Source organism: Dendropsophus ebraccatus, chromosome 2 (genome assembly GCF_027789765.1).
Source record: "Dendropsophus ebraccatus isolate aDenEbr1 chromosome 2, aDenEbr1.pat, whole genome shotgun sequence".
NCBI classification, from domain to species: domain Eukaryota; kingdom Metazoa; phylum Chordata; class Amphibia; order Anura; family Hylidae; genus Dendropsophus; species Dendropsophus ebraccatus.
The window spans coordinates 78,220,976-78,240,456 of record NC_091455.1 but is presented as its reverse complement, the minus strand read 5'-3'; the positions used below and the strand labels follow the sequence as shown (position 1 = coordinate 78,240,456).

At 37.6% G+C, this 19,481-nt stretch overlaps 1 protein-coding gene across 3 annotated transcripts in view; it reads right to left on the bottom strand.

Moving 5' to 3' along the window:
• DOK6 (docking protein 6) overlaps nucleotides 1-19,481 on the bottom strand; it is a 310,121-nt gene that overhangs the window by 57,277 nt on the left and 233,363 nt on the right. Inside the window, exons 1-2 of one of the 3 annotated variants that reach the window (XR_011361866.1) lie at nucleotides 3,990-4,192; nucleotides 3,802-3,911 (exon numbers count right to left, since the gene is read on the bottom strand). Coding sequence is in view for 1 of the 3 variants with exons in the window: in XM_069960119.1 (XP_069816220.1) it covers nucleotides 11,126-11,243 (118 nt within the window). In the remaining 2 variants the exon portion in view is untranslated. Of the gene's footprint in view, nucleotides 1-3,801; nucleotides 3,912-3,989; nucleotides 4,193-11,125; nucleotides 11,244-19,481 lie in introns of those variants that run through there. The other 2 variants (XR_011361867.1, XM_069960119.1) reach the window with 2 other exon arrangements.

Sequence of the window (19,481 nt, the reverse complement as noted above, 5' to 3'; positions counted from 1 at the left end):
TTTGCAAAAAACATCCTAAAATAATGAACATGAACATTATTTTGACGTCCGCGGCAATAACGTCAGTTATTCAATACAATGTGTGTATTGGACGTCCGTCTTTCCATTGACTTTAATGCATTACATTGCAGTCAGTTAAATTGGGGTAAAAACGGACGTTATTTCAAACTGCAAAAGCGGCCACCTTTTCTATTTTCAACATGTGTGAACATACCCTAAGGGTATAAACCCACACACCGTATACGCAGCAGATATGCAACAAATTCGCAGCAGATTTGTTGGTACAGATTTGATGCTGTGTTTAGTTATTTAGATCTAATCTGCTGCGAGTTTGCTGCGTATCGCAGCAGTAAATACGCTGCATATACGGTGTGTGGGTTTATACCCTAACTCTTATTTTATTGGGATTGGCTCTGCCACTCAAAATGAGGGACCTCCTCATCGTTTCTATGACATTTGAATCGATTATCACACATAGTATTTTCATCGGTCATTTTTCAACCAAAACCAGGAGTGGGTTGAAAACACAGATATGTTCACACAACGCTTTTTCTGCTCCATTTAAAATGACGTCTGTAATTTTGAGTTTAAAATAACGGACATCATTTAGCTGTCTGCAATGACGGCTGTTGGTACATTATACTAGTTTGGGGTTACTAATTGGCCTTTGGGCGTGGCTTAACTGAAAAGTCCATTGAATTTAATAGTAAAAACAGAGAAAGAACAGTGACAAAAGAAAAACTGTGTGAACAACTAATAAAAAATGTCCACTGTTTGCAAAAGACGTTCGAAAATAATTGCCATGATCATTATTTTGACGTCCGCGGTGATAACATCTGTTATTTAATACATTGTGTGCATTGGACGTCCGTCTTTCCATTGACTGCAAAGCATTGCATTGCAGTCAGTTAAATCAAAGCAATAACGGACGTTATTTTCAATAGCAAAAATAGCCGCCTATTTTCTATTTGTGACATTGTGTGAACATAGCCAAACAGGGCAAAATCATAATGTCAACAGTCAGTTCCACTCCTGATTTTGGCTTAAATATTACTGATCAAAACACTGACGGAAATACTATGTGTGAACATAGCTTTACAGAGCGACCTTTATGATATGTACTCTATTGTACAAAACAAAATGGCAACACCCTCAAAAGACTAAACACATACAGTATATTTCTAGTAGATATACCCTCTAAATAGCTCTGCTCACTGTGCATTACTATATTACTATGTGTACGACACAAACCTTTTTAGGCTTTGAGTAAAATACAGCTTCTGTTTCCCACTGTTACAGGACTAAAAGGTTCCTCAGAATGTAGAGAGAAAATGAAGGATCTTTAAATTCTTACATTTTTATATGTTTGTACTTTCTGAATATGTTTTTGTGTATCTCTTTGATTATGTATGCATTTTTATAGCGTACTGTATATGCATTTTTTATACATTTGTATGCTACTTTTTATATGTTTGTACTTTCTGAATATGTCATTATGTATCCATTTTTCTTTTATAGTGTACTGTATATGCATTTTCTATACATTTGTATGCTACCTTTTATATGTTGCCACACAACACAATCATATGTCAGGCTGCTGGACCATGATCAATTTTAGGAAAACCCTATTGAAGTATAAATGATACATTTTCTTTCAATTTCATTTGGTCATACTTAAAGGGGTTGGCCACTTTATAGTAAAATAGGTCAGTACAAAGTATTAGTAAGTGTGCTCAATGTATATACTGACAGCAGCTCCCTGTGTACCTCATAGAGCTAATATCAGACTCCCCTTCACCAGGCTGGTATGCCCTGCTCTGTTTTGTTTCAGTCCACAAAATGGCTGACATGGAGGAGCATGTGACCAGGCCCTGTCCACTGTGTTCTCCATAGACATATACAGGCTCAGTGGTGGACACAGGGGGCGGGGCTTGGTCACATGCTCCTTCATGTCAGCAATCTTATGGACCAAAACACCACAGAGCAGGACAGCTTAGCCTGGAGGAGGGGAGCCTGATTTTAGCTCTATGAGGTACACAGGGAGCTGCTGTCAGTAAGAGCAGTGAGTACACCTACTAATACTGTACACTGAGCAATTTCACTATAAAGTGGCCAACCCCTTTAATGTGATGTCTGGAGAGACAATGCAAGTATTAAAAAAATTCTAAATTCAAATTGCAATTGGAAGGAACAAAAGTACATTTTACACTTCATGGTGTTTTCAAAGGGTTTTACTGGGAACTGCTTCTACCTGCTTATGGAGTAGCCTTAGAATACTTTGAACACTTCCAGACATAAAGGTCACTGCATAACAAGTTTTCAATAAATGCATACTTTCCAAGAAGGTGACATATTAAACTGGGTTTTTAGGTGCTCTATGATTATTCATGTCTTGGTGACCCATGGCCATTCTTATGAATTTCTATTATGTCATCCTTCTTATAACACAGATAGATAGTTCAAACAATAAACTATGACCCCGATATATAATGAAGGATGTCATGTAAAATAGAATATATGTGTGCGTGTTTCACAATTTCAACCAAAGGCACATAAAGCGCCTCCATAAGACATTTAGTGAGTTTTACCAGCTTAGTTTATTCTTCTTCTCTTCCTATTCTTGCCATTTTTGTTTGTTTTTAATTTCAAAATTTGTTATTTTTTTTCTATCTCAAGCACAGTATTTTTCTACTTTTCTAAGGAATTATTTTCTAAGAATTCTTCTCGCTTCCTTGTGGGACAAAGAATACTCACATTGTATAGGCAAGCCTGATTGTTACATTCTTACAAAATAGATCTCGATTGTTTTGGCAGGCAACTGTAAGCCTTATGGTGCTGTCTACAGTATACTTATAAACAGAGTGCCGCTATAATTCTCAAAAGTTGGTGTGTTCCAATGCAAATTGTCAGAGGTTTGAAAAGTTTGTAAGAGGAGGTGACTATGGAAATTCTCACTAGTCGAAGCCAATAATTAATTTATTAGTTCATTTAATTACAGTCATTTAAAAAAAAACAAAAAAACTTTTGACATGTCGCACAGTCAAACTTTTGATCAGTTGGGGTGTTAGCGCTGAGATCCCCACCACCCAGATATATCCAGGAGAAGTGCTTAACAGCGTGCTTCATTCCATGACTCAGCACTTTTTTTATTGGTGCCCAAGATAGTTCAAAATGTATGAATTTTATCCCATACATACCTAGACTAGAAATTGATGAACAATATGTCTTAAAGGTTGCTGCTTAACACTTGCAGTACAGTTCACATTATAATCTGCTCTTGCCTGCAGTGTCACACTGTGGTCATATGTCTATACATTCTAACAACACCCAGATACAGAGGTTTCCTGAAGTTGCCCTCCCATTGTGTCTCAAAAACATGGATGGGATCTAAAAGGATTTACCAAGAGTAGCATAAAGTTTAGGTTCAGCTACTGTTCTTTACTTAGAAAATAGGGCAACAAAGGTTAAAAACAGAAACATCAATAATCATAAGTGAGAGCTGTTGCTTCAAATAGCATGAAGGATTCCAGGAAAATAATGGGACAATGTGAGCTGCTTTTCTTTACTGGTAAAATGGATTTCCAAGAAACAAGTAGGAAACATTTATGATTCATCAGAATATGATGATGTTTGTTCCTTTGTTTTGACTATTATTATGTTTAGGATTACTTGCTGCCTTTATTTTTATACTATTGCATAAACTTTAAAATATTGGAGGCAGACGTAAAAGCTTTTCTGTATATAGGAGTTAACTAGAGGTGTTACCCATTAGATTTGGGGTATCCTACAGTAAGCTCTTACCATATGAAATAGGAGGAAGTGGACAGACATATAAGAAGTTGTAACCAATTGTTGACTGAAAGTATCCATCAGTTGCCATTTAGTGAATGAGCAGAATATACCAAGTAAATCTATGGGGAGAAAAAACAAACATGTCTGCACATCCATAAACGTATTATCGATCCTTTACTTCTCAGCACAGTACTTACCAACATCAGGAATAAGTTTACAATTTGATGAAAGTCTATAAGCCCACACACCACTTCATGGTTCCTAATTTTTGTATGGGACCCTAATCAAAAAATGGTCCAGCATCTCCTTTGTATGGTATGGTGCCATGTGATGGCCGTTATTATGGCAGCACATTTTTTGTGGGGTAGTGGGGCCAGGAGGGCTACATCTCTCAGCATTGTGGTTGCTAGGCAACTGGGTCATTCCCTCCACAGACGCTTTTGTTGTGGCAGTGGTGGTCGCCGCAGGACACTGACTAATTTTGGTTTCTTTGTTTTTGCCTTGTCTAGCACTCCTCTGCACCCATTAGGTTTTAACTAGTAAGTGTATAGGGTTAGTATCTCTCTTCCTTCAATCTTTTCGTTGAAAGCACAGGGTGAATTTTTTCATTGGATTTTCCTTTGTGTGGTATGATGGCCATTATTACAGCAGTGCAGTGTCTGTGGGGTGGAGGGGCCCAGACCCTATGTCTGATAGCATTGGGGTTGCTAGTTAACTGGGTCACTTCCTCCTCAGTGTTGTTGTGGCAGTGGTGGTCGCCCCATGGTGCTACGCCATTTTTTATTTGGGACCCAAACGAATCATACACCTATAGGTACGCCTGATGTACGTAAGTATTGTGCCAAGAAGCAGAAGATTAGTGATAAGTCTATAGATGTGCGGCCATCTGTGTTTTTTTATTACCATAGAATCACACAAGTACAATATGTTTATTATCATCTCTATTAATAACTAAACTGTCCACGTTAGAATGGAAAGAAACAACTATTAAAGACAATAGAGGTTGACGTTCCGTAACATCTGCTACTACATATGCAGTAATATAAAGTACCTATAAATATGTAAACATATGTATAACAGCCAGGTATTATCTCCTAGTACACTGGAAATATAATGGTCAAACAAGGTAGTAGAGGTTACTGCTAAGATGCAACAAGAAAATAAGCCATGGATAACAGACAAAGAAAATTCAACAAACACAAGCCAGAAATTACAAATCCCTGAGTGGTCAGAGCAGAGCGAGCTATGGCAGAAGTCCAGGACCCCACCTCAGACCCCTAAACTATTAATAAAGATGATATTGTACATGTAGGGTGTATTTATGGGTAGGGTTATATAGGTGTATTCTGCTTCAGCTGATGAAGGTGTCAGCAATCAGCCAAGGAGCAGGAAATCCCTTTTGTGTGGGTGATAAAATCTATAGCTATCAGCAGCACATGTGTAAATTCATGTGGCCTGGTACAATTAATTGTGCCTTGTAGAGGCACTGCAAACAAGTGTCAATCTCGCTGATCGGTGCTCGATTGCATCCTTGCATGGGCCATGTTAAAGGACCCATCGTTTTTATTAGGTCCTCGGACATAATTGAAGGACATCGCTTCCATTAAAGATCCCTCTCCTAGCCAGAAGAACTGGTATAAAAAAATAAATAAAAAATAGCTCCTACTTGAGGACCTTTTAGATCCACACATAACATCTCATCAAATAATTCAATCTAAGGCAATGTCCACACACAGTAATACAACGGCTGTTCAATTACAGCGCAGTACCGGATGCATTATTACATGTTCCTGCGGCTGATACTGCCATATTGGCTGCAAGAACATTACTGAAAGAATAATAAGAATTGCAGGCACTATTTACCTCCATACAATGTATGGCCGTGAGAATGGCTATATATTGTGTGAACAGACTGTGAACAATGGCATTGTACACAGTCTGCCGGCCGGAAATAATTGACATGTCAATTATTTCCACGGCTGTAAGGGAACAGCGGCTGTTGTTCAATACATTGTGTGCACAGCGGCTACTGTTCCCCATAGGATTCAACACAGTGTAGGTTTTTTTACAAGGATGGCCGTTGTTATAATCGGCAACTATGGCCGTTCTTTTAAAAAAAAAGAATACGCTGTGTGAACATAGTCTAAATCTTACATCAGAGAGAATGACTGCTGACTGTGTTGAATATGAGAGATAAGAAACACATTTTTTAGAAAGTGTACACCTAAAAAGTAGGATTATGGTTATAAGCACAAATAAGGAAGATCGCAGATTCTTGATGAAAAAGAAAAAAGCAAAACAGATAGATTTATGCAAATAATTTTTCCTCTTGTTCTTTTTCTTGGTTTTTGCTGTTTCCATTGTCCATTGTAATCAGTCAACTGTAATCAGAACCTAACATTTGAAAGTATTTTTCGCTAGTTTATTCATTAGATTTTCCATGCAACACAAGTTTTATGCAAAGCTCCTTTATTGTCAGTCAGACATTAGCAGATGTTCTTAAATATGCACATTTCAATGCTGGTTGTTCTGGACAAAACCTTTCTGCTGTGAACAGAAAACTAAAAATGACTGTGCCCGCCCATGTGAAAATTTAGATATGCGTTCAATTGTCCATGGTATTTGTCCTGTTCTTCCTTATAGGAAGTCGCAGAAGGAGAGAGAGAGCGTTATGTTTGTATTTATAACGTTTTGCGATATAAACTGGAATTTAACCAGAGCAATATCTGGATTGAGATTTCATGTTTTACTTGGAATTATTTTATTTTATTTGGTATTTGCTCCATTATTAAATAATGGTTGATAAATAAAGAAATAAAATATAAAACGTAGAGTGGTAATCTAGCCGTAGATGAACCATTTTCCTGATTCTACTAAAAGTATGCCCTATGGCCTCAACGTAACAGCAAAGCAAAATAGGAAGAGAAAACTAATTATAAAGTAGATACTTGTAATTATATTTGTAAAGCACCAGGCTTTTTAACTTCCAGCTAGCTTCTCCGAGGACTGGTTATCAGTGATTAAGAATTTCGAGCATTCCCAGATCATCTCCGTTGGTTTTACTGGCTAACCTTGCAGTCATTATTAATACATTTCGTGATATCACAGAAGCTGTGCTAATATATGGAGATACACAGTAAGCAACCCTGAGGAATGTTCAGCAATTGGAAAAAAGTACAAGGCCATGATCCTATACAGTATTTTTTGATCTGTAAAATAGTTGTTTTATGTTCCAGCGAAACATAGCCTTAGATTTATTTAGCCTACGTACACATTGGTGAGTAAGGCGCTATTTGAAGCCTTAGTCGCAGTCCATTGTTTCAAATGAGAATAATAGTAAGGTGCTTCAGTATATTACATTTCAAAACAATGGGTACCTTGTCTTTTGTGTTATGGAACTGGCAAAAAGTTTTGGCTTCTGTTATAAATAAAAATGAGAATGAAATAAAGAGTCTAAAGAATAACTACAAGAAAAAGCCTCCACATTAGAAAGGAAAACATAACATTTGGAAACATTATACACGTAACTACTTCCAAAGAGTAAAGGAATGGAGAGGGCACTCACCATAAAAATCTTCTTTATTCAGTCCAAAATATAAAATTCATGCAGAGTGTGTAGCAGTCGGCGGGGACGCCATACAATCACAGAAAGGGTGTGACAGCCGTTTCACGCGCGCATGCGCGCATCATCTGATGATGCGCGCATGCGCGCGTGAAACGGCTGTCACACCCTTTCTGTGATTGTATGGCGTCCCCGCCGACTGCTACACACTCTGCATGAATTTTATATTTTGGACTGAATAAAGAAGATTTTTATGGTGAGTGCCCTCTCCATTCCTTTACTCTTTGGAAGTTTGTTCTGTGTCTTGCAATTTCTGAGAGGTGCACCCCTGTTTTTAGGTGCTTATTAGGTGTTGTTCCGTAGCTACCAGCATTATGTGTTTTGCCGATTGCTTGGAGTGAGTAGGTGCCAGCCAGCTGTCTCTATTGCTCTGATTATACACGTAACTGATATTTACAATATATTCTTTTGTTATGGAGAATACTGGGGCATTTTTACATTATAATGCCTACACTGATATATTCAAACAAAAGTATTTCTTTGTAACATAAGATTGTATGGATAACTGTAGGTTTTACATTTATCAGAAATATACACAAAGCAAGAAGAGTCTTTACAATACAATTGTGAGTTAATGTGTGTGTGTACACACTCATATATTAAAATAAGTCAGAAAGGGATCAATTGTGTTGCAAAATCATAGAAGGGACTATGCACTATGCAGCATATGATGAACCTTGTAGAAAACTACCCCCCCCCCCAATCAGGTGCACCTTATGGAATGAAAGGTGGAATCTGATTGGATGCTAGGGGCACATGAGCCAGTTTCACTTTACACTAGTTTGATAAATTTCCCACTATGTTCCCACAACGTCTTTCTCTGGCCATTTTGTGGTCATCTTTTTGGACAGCCATCATTTTGATGCCAAAATACACCTGAGATTTGCACATTACAGCCAAAATGACTTCTGTCCAAAAAGGCAGATGTAAAACAGCCAAAAAAAAGACATTTTGGGAACACAGTCATACATTGGTATGAAAACCTTTTGAAAATATGCAACACATCTGTAACATGCCCTAAATTTCACATTATTTCTACATGAATGGGAATATTGATATTCATTGTACTATAAATAGCAGTGGATTTTCGGTGCAGAAAAAAAAAATCCAATTTTCTGTATAGAAATAAAACAAAATATTGCCACATGCAAAAAAAAAAAAAAAAAAAAAAACTTCAACAGACTGTAACACACATTACAACCACTAGGTGGCCACACAACTCATGACAGAGCATTGCAAATTTACATTTTAATAAGCTAGTAATCTCATGACGCATTTTGGGTTGTGATGAGCAATGTGGAAAGGTAAGAAAGCAAATATCTGTAGGTTAACCTCAACTACTAACTATTGTAAATGATACTGAAAAGCACACCTGTAAAGAGATGTAGGGGCAAGTGTGAAATATTATTGTCTTTCAATTTGTGAATGTTGCCTCAGAATGGTTTTCATAAAATAAGATGGAAATGTTTTCTACTAGGTAAATAAATCAGTCAAAGAAGGGATAATCAGTTATACGGTCATTGTGTAGTGTTGTTTTAATATTCTCAGTAATGACCTGGCCTTAAACAAATGGGGGTATTCCACTCCCAGAAAGAAGGGTATATTTTCACATATAGGGGTCAGAGACCAGAAGTAATCAATCAATTGAACAACTCCTAAATTGGGAAAGAAGCATGTATCAACTTGGTTAATAAAAATGGTTATTTAGACGAGAGAAACCATAAAAGTTTGTCTAACAAAATTTGATGGTACTTCTGAGTGATAGAGGAGTTCAAATAGTAACATGGTAGGGGGCTAGCTGTGCTGCCTGGGTTGCCTGATTATACTGTACATAGACACATTAGAGTCTTCAAGTCCTCCATACTTTTTATGTTGATACTTACTGGCACTATTAACTTTATGGATACCTTCTTGCCAGATACATTTACTAATACATTTTTAAAATCTCCAGGATTGTGCTTCCAATCTGGGATTGGAAGCACAAAACACAAGTATATAAGCTTAGGTAGGCACACTATTATGACTGCGTATGCCAGTACTAATCAAGAATATTTTACTTCCAAGCTGGTTGCAATTTCTCAAAGAGTTATTTTATTACAGCCGCATGCTTTCTTTCAACAGCATTGCAAATAAAGCATCTAAAACACATAATTTGTATATGCATGTAAAAAAAAAAAACTGTGTAAATATCTTTTATGGTAGCTTCACACGTACCGTATCGCTGCGTATTTAACGCTGCGTTTTTATCGCTGCGTGTTTGGTGTGATTTTTACATGCGAGTTTTGATTTTCACATGATTTTTCATGTGAAAATCAAAACTTGCATGTAAAAATTGCACCAAACACTCAGCGATAAAAATTCAGCGATAAATACGCAGCGGTACGGTACGTGTGAAGGCACCCTTAAAGAGAATCTGTCAGCTCAGTTTGACCTAATGAGATGCATGTTCTGTTCTATAGACAGCAGTAACATAGTAACAATGAAATGCTTTTGCCCCTTTGCCTTTTGTCTCCAACCTCTGCTCATAGTTTGTAAGCTCTTGTGAGCACAGCTCTCACTCCGCATGTAATAATAATAATAATAATAATAATGATAATTACATGTATATCTCTTTAATGTCTGATTTTTGTCTATATATGTACGCCCAGACTTGTAAAGTGCTGCGGAATCTGTTGATGTTGGCTATATAAAGAAAAATTATTATTATTATTATTATTATTATTACTACTACAGAATGAGAATAAGAAACACTACTGCCACACTTGCATGTAAAGTGATGACTTATAAAAAGCTCTTTGCCCACACATCAGTGTACTGAGTTCTTTGCCCACAGCAGGCATGTGATCTGAAGACAGGGCTCAGCAGTGTAAGCCAAGCCCTGTATGTCAATTATGCAGAGCATGATGGTAATTGGGAGTCGGGAGACCATTAATGCTGCTGAATATGTTTTGTTTTGCCCCACCTCTTTGACACTTAAGCCACTCAGACAATGGGCTTTGCTTTATCTGCAAGTGTGAGGTGGTACTGATTGTACACCCATCCTATGGTAGGGAATCTACCATTTGGTCAAAATGAGCTGACAGATATGGTTTAAAAAAGGGGTTGCATGTGTGGATTGTCCATAGAAAAAAAACTGCATGTGATGGGCATAAGTTACAGAAGATTGATTATATTATATATTATCTACTATGCTTTCTATAAAGCCAGTAAAAAGTAAGGACAATATATTAAGGACACAAAGGAAAAGGAATTCTATCAGCCAGTTGCTGCGTGGCTTGTAAGAAAGAAAACAGTTACACATTAGTCGCCTGCCATTAAGGGCAAAGGGCCAACAAATAACCGTTAAACGACATTTGTCCACTTTATGGAAATCAGAATATCCCATTTTGAAACATCTAAAGATCTCATCAAGGGGTGCAGAATAAAAGCATGATAGAAACAGATAGGGTTTGATGATAGCAATTTGCATTGTAAAGTTCAAAAAGTCACCTCTAAATTGCCTGAGCGGAATACACAGTGATTTACCATCATTTACTAAAATGATAACAAAAATGCCAATTTTAAGAATCAGAGTTCCCACAGAGGTTTATGACAGCTGATAAATGGAAAAGAAAGGCAGACATGCAACCCAAAGAAAAAGGCAATTTAAACGAGACTTTCTCAGCAGGAAATAAACTAAAAGGCACAAAGTTTGATTGTGAAACCACTTGCCTTGTAAGCTGTAGATTTCACCGACGCTATTTTGTCTGGTGATATGATGCCAGTACGCGCTCCGAGGAAGGGATATGGACTTGGACAATGACATTGGTTCTGTCAAACTAGTCTGTAGCTAAAAAACAACATGCAACAGAAATAATAGGTTATAAAATACATACAGGGCTTTATTGGTTAATAGTTAAAAAAAAAAAAAAAAAAAAACAACAGGCAAAATGATATCAGCACAAGATGTAAGCCACCACATGTCAGCCCAGAACATTTACTGAACAGGCAGGTTAAATAATGGTTCTACACTTCATATTTCCCTGTCTTAGCAGAGGCTGATTTCTCAAACTCCTGGGCACAATCATTACTATTCCATATTTTAAATGCAAATGAATATAATCCCTCATCTCTCTCGAGTCACAAGTCTTTAAGTGACAGAATCCGGAGACATTAAGTCAACTTTGTGTATATGTGAGGAATAGCGGTGTTCTATTTGGAAAAGTGGCTTAAAAGGCTTTAAAGGAGGAATGCATAATTATCTGCTGACACTTCTTATATAGTGCAATGCCAAGACGTTAACAAGATGCAGAGCGAAATAAATAGGAAATAAACAAATTATTTGGAGATATTTAGGGTGAAAGTGACTGCTCGGGTTATTGCAGGTTTATAATATTTTAATATAAAGATGTATTTTGAGATATTTTTGGGCAATGTTTAAAGGATTTTTGCAGCATTGACAGGTCACCTAATTGCAGCAGGGTCTAAGACCACTTTATCCTTTCATCCGCTTTCTAGAAGATTGTACATGTTCTCATCCTCACTAAGGATTTCTTTTCTTGCCTCCTAACCAGGTGCAGTCTAAGAGTTTGCATAATACACTAGTGGTTTAACACTATTCTTTTTAATAGATGGTAGTAAAGGGAGGAGCACTGGTTATACCTTGTAGATAACATTTTAGGAATCAATGGAAAGTTATTATGGCTTTAGAATTCCTTTAAGATTTATTTATGCTTTATTGAAATAGGTACCAGATCTACAGGCCACAAAATATAGAATATGGTCTTATGGTAAATGTACGATCTGTGAAAATTATTTTGTCCACTTGAGCTTTATGGTCTCAGAGGAAAATGTTGTATATTGAACATTTCTCTGTGACGCCTGTATGTCCTGATAGGGCATACAGTAAGGGGTTAAAACAGACCTGTTAGCAGAAAAACAGGGGTGCAATTAAGCATATGACTATTTATAACTTCACATCTGGATTTTGGACAAACATTTTTGTTTTCTTTAATCTACATAGTTCTTTACAGTGCTGAGCTATAAACCTTTATGTTAATATGTAAACGTGGCTCAAAAGTCCAGGGGCTGTTTCTAGCCTGGTAAAAACCCAGGTAAGTCCAGCCCATGTCCTCTCTTCACTGCCTCTGTACCCGCTTGTATCTGCTCGCCCCATTTTATTGACATGTATTGGATAACAAGGAAATAAATGACAGAATAGGGAGCTTTAATATGCTGGACATATCCAGGCTCTTGCCAAGCTGGAGAATCCCCCCCTGGGCTTTTATGCCTCATTTACGTATTAGTAGCAAGGTTTATATCTCACTATAGGAAGGAACTATGGAGATAATAAAGGTATGCAGGCACTCATGATGACTACCTCTATCTACCCATGTTCTAATTTATGTTGTTTTTTCTAACACATCTTCTTTAACCCTTTGAGGACCAGGCCCAAAATGACCCAGTGGACCGCGCAAATTTTGATCTTAGTGTTTCCGTTTTTCCCTCCTCCCCTTCTAAGAGCTCTAGCACTCTCAGTTTTCTATCTACAAGCCATGTAAGTGCTTGTTTTTTACAGGAATAGTTGTACTGTGTAATGGCGTCATTCATTTTACCATAACATGTATGATGGAATTCCAAATATATTATTTATGAAGATATAAATAGGTGAAATCGTAAAAAAGAATGCAATATGGTAATGTTTGGGGGGTTCCTGTGTCTACGTAATGCACTATATGGTAACAGCGACATGACACTATTATTCTATAGGTCAGCCCGAACACAACCATATGCAGGTTACACAGATTCTCTAATGTTATATATATTTTTTTTTATGAAATCCTTTTTTTTGCCAATTAAATATTAATAAAATGGGCTTATTGTGACGCTTATAACGGTTTTATTTTTTCACCTACGGGGCTGTATGGGGTGTCATTTTTTCCGCCATGATCTCTAGTTTTTATTAATACCATATTTGTGAAGATCGGACGTTTTGATCACTTTTTATTGATTTTTTTAAATATATAATGTAACATAAAATCGGTAATCTGCGCATTTTTTCCCCTCTTTTCGTGTACGCAGTTTACCGGTCACAATGACGCTTGTTATATTTTAATAGATCGGACAATTCCGCACGCTACGGTATATTATATGTTTATCTATTTATTCATTTTTATATGTTTTATTTATATAATGGGAAAGGGGGGTGATTTAGACTTTTATTGGGGGAGGGGCTTTGGGGTAGTGTGTTAGTGTTTTGAACTTTTTTTTTTTACACTTTTGAAGTCCCTTTGGGGGACTTGTACATACAATACTTAGATTTCTACACTGATGAATGTTATGCCATAGGCATAGCATTGATCAGTGTTTTCGGCGATCTGCTCATTGAGCCTGCCTGTGCAGGCTCAGTGTAGCAGATCGCCGATCGGACCGCACGGAGGCAGGTGAGAGACCTCCGGCTGTCCGTTTCAACGATCGGGACCCCCGCAGTCACACTGCGGGGGTCCCGATCGGTAAGTGACAGGGGACTCCCCCTGTCACTTACACTTAAACGCCGCAGTCGCGCCGTGATCGCGGCGTTTAAGGGGTTAATGACACGCGGCAGCGCGATCGCTGCAGCGTGTCATTACCGGTGAGGTCCCGGCTGCTGTTTGCAGCCGGCCCCCACCTCCTATGAAGCGCGCTCCGCTCCGGAGCGCGCTTCATAGCGGGAAAAACACCCAGGAGGTAAGGTTACATCATGGGTCGTCTGGGGACAGACTTCCATGACGTAACCCTACGTCCAGGGTCGTCTAAGGGTTAAATATAAACTCTCAAAATAAATGCACTCTGTATAAAATATGTTACTTGCATCTAGACAAGAATGCAACACGCTGCTTTGTGTACAGTAACTGTTTTCATAATTTAGGTGCTAAATACAAAGTAGATTTCCTATTTATTAAATGGATAGACTTCAAGCTGAGAATAAGAGATATGTGCCAGAAACACATTCTGGAAACCTTTTCAGGTGAAAAGAAACCGGAAAAAACGAACATCCTGCCAGCAGGAGTACCATATGTGTAAGAGTCTATTCACACCACAGGCGTACTGGATACTCAGATGTATGAAAAATGTATGCTGCTGTATGCATTCAATATTATTGCATAGTGTCCTATTGACATAGCACCTACTGTACATCCAGTATATTTAGGTAGACCAGTAGAAAAACAAATGCATACATGTTGGAGGCTGTAGAAGTAAACTTTAGGGAAATAAAGAGACAAAAGAGAAGTAAATTGTCTGATTTGCCCACAACAACCAATCAAAGTTCAGCTTTAATTTCTTGATGAACTCTGGGAAATGAAAGCTGGACTTTGGTTGCTATGGACCAATCAGACAATGTTTATTTGTCCCCTCCAAAAAGTACCGGACTTTGTTCCTCCATTGTACCTACAGTAAGCTCAAACCTCTGTGCACCTAACGGGGCAAGAATTACGTGCAGGTGCAAAGAGCTGGATTGTGTTTTATATTTAGCCTTAAACACATGTCCCTTAAAGTTGTCTGTGATTACGGATTGGCTCTCACAGCCAACTTTAGAGCCCACTGCACTCTATTGTTCTATTGAAATGTTCCGTCCACTGTCCCACAATCCGTGCCATGAAAAATTAGGACATGTCCTATTGCAGAGGTGGATTGGGGCATGGACTGCTCAGAAGAAGTGTATGATCTGTGTTTTTCAACTCATTCAATAGATGCCACATCCGTGGATTCCATGAAATAGAGGAATCTTATGTCACCTGCATGGATCCCCACAGCCACATTCCCCCCCCCCCACACACCGGGCAGTGCATCACCACAGAGAGGCCCCCCTTCAACCCGGACCTAGCAGCATGTCACTTGTCTGTGGTGATCTGCTGTCAGGTCTGGGGGGGGGGGGGAAGCATGGGGACTGGTGAAATACATTGGGGTCCTCAACGTGATTGAGAATGCGCTTTAAATTGCTGAACACAAAACTGGAAACAAAGACCCACAAATAAGCAACAACTAAAGGCAGCAGCACCAGAGAACTGTTAAAGCATCTTACAGTAGGAAACATACCATTGGGTGATGAATATGCATCCCATATTTCAGGTAGACATTGACAGAAGACTATTTGCATCCAGGTTTCAAAAATAATCAACAGTAGATCTGATATAAAGCAAGTTTGCAATTTACATTTTTTATAATTATAATAATAATAATAATTATTATTATTATTATTATTATTATTTTGCTATCATGCTGTAAAACAAGACTATACTTACCAGTAATCAAGGTCCAGTCTCCTGAAGGCAGATTTTTCGTCTTGTGCTGGTTGAAAAAAAAGAGACTAAACACAGGAACTCCGTCTAGTACAGAGAGTCACGGCTCAATGTGTCCATCAATCAATCACATGACTCCCTTCTCTCTTTGAGCGCTAAGATGGCCTGGGATACACTGGACTTTCCGTGTTTAGACTCTTTGTCAGAACACAGGAAGTGCTGTATTTTCCATGATAACTAAAAAAAAATAATGAATGTAAATTGCAAACTTGCTTTATATCACATCCACTGTTGATTTAGTTTTTAAAAGTGATAACGACAGTGACACTTTAACTTATTAAAACGTTAGAAAACCTAGTAAACATGCATATTGCTGTGTTCAGACCTATAGAATGAAGAAAAAAATGCCAGTTTTACCGTAAAGTGCATTACCTAAACATTGAACCCCCCAAAATTTGCTGAATCAAATTTTTTTGACCCAAATTCACCCCATAAATGATATTTTGGGGGTTTCGTCATTTAGTTTATGGCAGATAGAAAGATTCCATTACAAAGTACACCTGTTCCTGAAAAAAACAAGCCCTCACATGGCCCTGTAGGTGGATAAATAAAAGTGTAATGGGTCTTAGAAGGTGAGGAGGAAAAAACGAAAACACAAAAGTGACAATTGTCTACACCTATAAATTCTAGATTCTGTTATCAAGAAGATCAATATCCAAACCATAGGTTTCTGGATGATTATTGCTTATAGACTCCAGAATACATCCAGAATCAATAAAGAAATCACATGAGAATTTAGATATGTATGCCCAAAACTTTATTGAAAACATCGCAAGAAAAGGGGGGAAGGAAAGAGTAAATACTCCCTGAGGAAGCGGTATAGCGAAACAACGTTGGAGTGTGAGGTGTGAGGCCTGAGGCTTTAGGGATTCCATCCCTGGGTAACTTTGTTTGCGTGCATGTGCCTACATATGGAGAACATTTAGCTTATACAGCCTGTGGTTTATATACTTTAGCACTTGCACTTTATATACAAATTTTGGTTTACAACCTGGCTGGAATGATTTACTGTATTTATACCTAATATTTGCACTTGCATTTTATTGTTAACATATACCTGTCCTCTTGTATGGTCTCCCACCTCCCAGGTTTTGATTTTAAAAAGTGACAATTGGCGCGGTCCTTAAGGTAATTTCAGGCTCTGTCCTTAAGGGGTTAATAAACTTAATGCAATATGTTTTGTAAATTCCTGTGAATTAAAGCTAAAAGTATAAATTATGAAAACTGTATCAATATCCAAATACATCTGGATTACTTAATCACTATCATTCATAATACGAATTCTTGAGGGGATGCCTATGTTAGTTTGTACATTGCGCTTTCTCTTCGTAAATGTTGCTGCATTTGTATTAATGTTTGTGCTTATAGAAAGGTAAAAAAAAAAAATCTTCAGAGCTGTAAAGAACACATTTACATAAGCAAACACAAGTAATAAAATGGTGGCACTTGCTACACAATGTGTTTCCTGATTTTGGGATTTCATCTTTTATTTGCAGAAAGTTCGTTTTTATGGAAGAGTTTTTACAGTCTTTTATAGAAGGGAATAGAAGCATCTGGCATGCTGCATTAACAGTGCACAATGCGTTCTAAACCCTATATTTGGCCTGAATTCACTCCATTTCTTTTTAGTGAAAAATGTTCCTGTTCATTTAATGCTTTTAGATTTCTAAAACATTTGGGATAGATACTGCCTCACTAAACATATAGACCATCAAGAAGACAAAAGCCAGTGTAATTGGGTCATATTATTACTAAAAAGGCCATGGGTTTACTTTTTATGATGCATGACCCCCCGAAATCTCCTAAAATGAATGTAAGAGACCATTTTATATAATGTACTTTCTTTTACAGCTGCTTGAACAGTTTCAAGTGTTATCTAATTAAGCAACAAAAGCCCTTGAAGGTGTATTCCAGATTTATTTATTCCTTTATCGAATAGGAAATCATACAGATTCCTAATATACATGTATTTAAAATTCTGCTCACAGACCTTTCTTTTAGTAATGCAGTAGACACTGTAGAAATGCTTGTTGCTGTGTAATCTATGGGCTGACTGAATTGGACTAAATATGATGTTAATCATGTGTATGTCACACCCCACCACTGGACAGTTCAAGCCCTTGGCACTACAGCCAGTCTTGGCCTCTGTGACACTGCAGCTGTGTTTTTTTTTTTATTTATTTAGCATTTTTAATGGTGCCACTTAGGCTACATATAATGTATTGGTGGCTTATAGTGTGGTGAAATGGATTTTCTCACCTGCTGATAGATTCCCTTTACCGTTTAGTTGTGCAATATTTTGGGGGCCTATCAATTTTCATATTTCCATTGATGGAGCTATATAAGGGCATGTATTCTGCATGATCAGCTCTTGGTTCCATTGGTGTCGATACATTTTTATCACTTTTAGGCTGGGTTCACACTATGTATATTTCAGGCAGTATTTGGTCCTCATGTCAGGTCCTCATAGCAACCAAAACCAGGAGTGGATTGAAAACACAGAAAGGATCTGTTCACACAATGTTGAAATTGAGTGGATGGCCGCCATATAACAGTAAATAACGGCCATTATTTCAATACCACAGCCGTTGTTTTAAAATAACAGCAAATATTTGCCATTAAATGATGGCCATCCACTCAATTACAACATTATGTGAACAGAGCCTTTCTGTGTTTTCAATCCACTCCTGGTTTTGGTTGATATACAGCCTCACAAATACAGCCTCAAATATACATAGTGTGAACCCAGCCTTAGGGTACAAACCCACTTGACGTTTTTGCTGCGTGAATCAGTCTTAAAAATAAGCAGGCAAAACGCAGGTTGGCTTTATACAATTGTTCTGCGTTAAAATACGCAATCGCGTATTTTTGAAGCGTGAAGCTTGTTGTTAGCAAAGCATCAGTTGTTAACAACCTGTGCGAAAAACGCATGTAGCTTCACGCTTCAAAAATACGCAATTGCGCATTTTAACGCAGAACAATTGTATAAAGCCAACCTGCGTTTTGCCTGCTTATTTTTAAGACTGATTCACGCAGCAAATACGTCAAGTGGGTTTGTACCCTTATTAACATTTTAGTGTTTTTATGTTTTACACAATAATTGTTGCATTACCATATTTAACTACCCATCACTATTTATTTTTCTATCAATAGAGCTGTGTCTACCATTCAGTCCTGTTGCCACAGGTGTATAAAATGTAATCACGTACCAATGCAGTCAAAAGCGCTCACTGACTGGGAATAGGATGCCACCATTGCAACAAACAGGCCATAAAAAATACTTTAAGAATCACAGCAACACTACCATAAGATGGCAGACTACATTCATTTGCACTTGCTGAGACACATCATGTAAGAGTCCTATTAGACAAAGTGAATTTTATTGATTAACAATTAACAATAAACAATTGCAAACAAGATTGTTTATCATTAACCTGAAATTGTTCACCATATTACACAGAACGATAGTCGTTAGTTACGATCGTTATAACAATCCTTACTATGATGTTTTACTCCATCTGATCCCAGCAAAAGAATGAACGATGTGCAATTACATTGAATGATTAGTGAACCAATGCGAAACTACAGCGAACGAATTTGGAATTACAGCAAATGATTAGTGAGCGATTAACAATGATTTTAGGGTCAGATTTAAATCAACGATCAATGGAACATAAAAGATTTTTCGATCATTTCCTGCAATTACACAGGGCGATTATAGTTTAAATTCGGACAATATAAGTCACCAA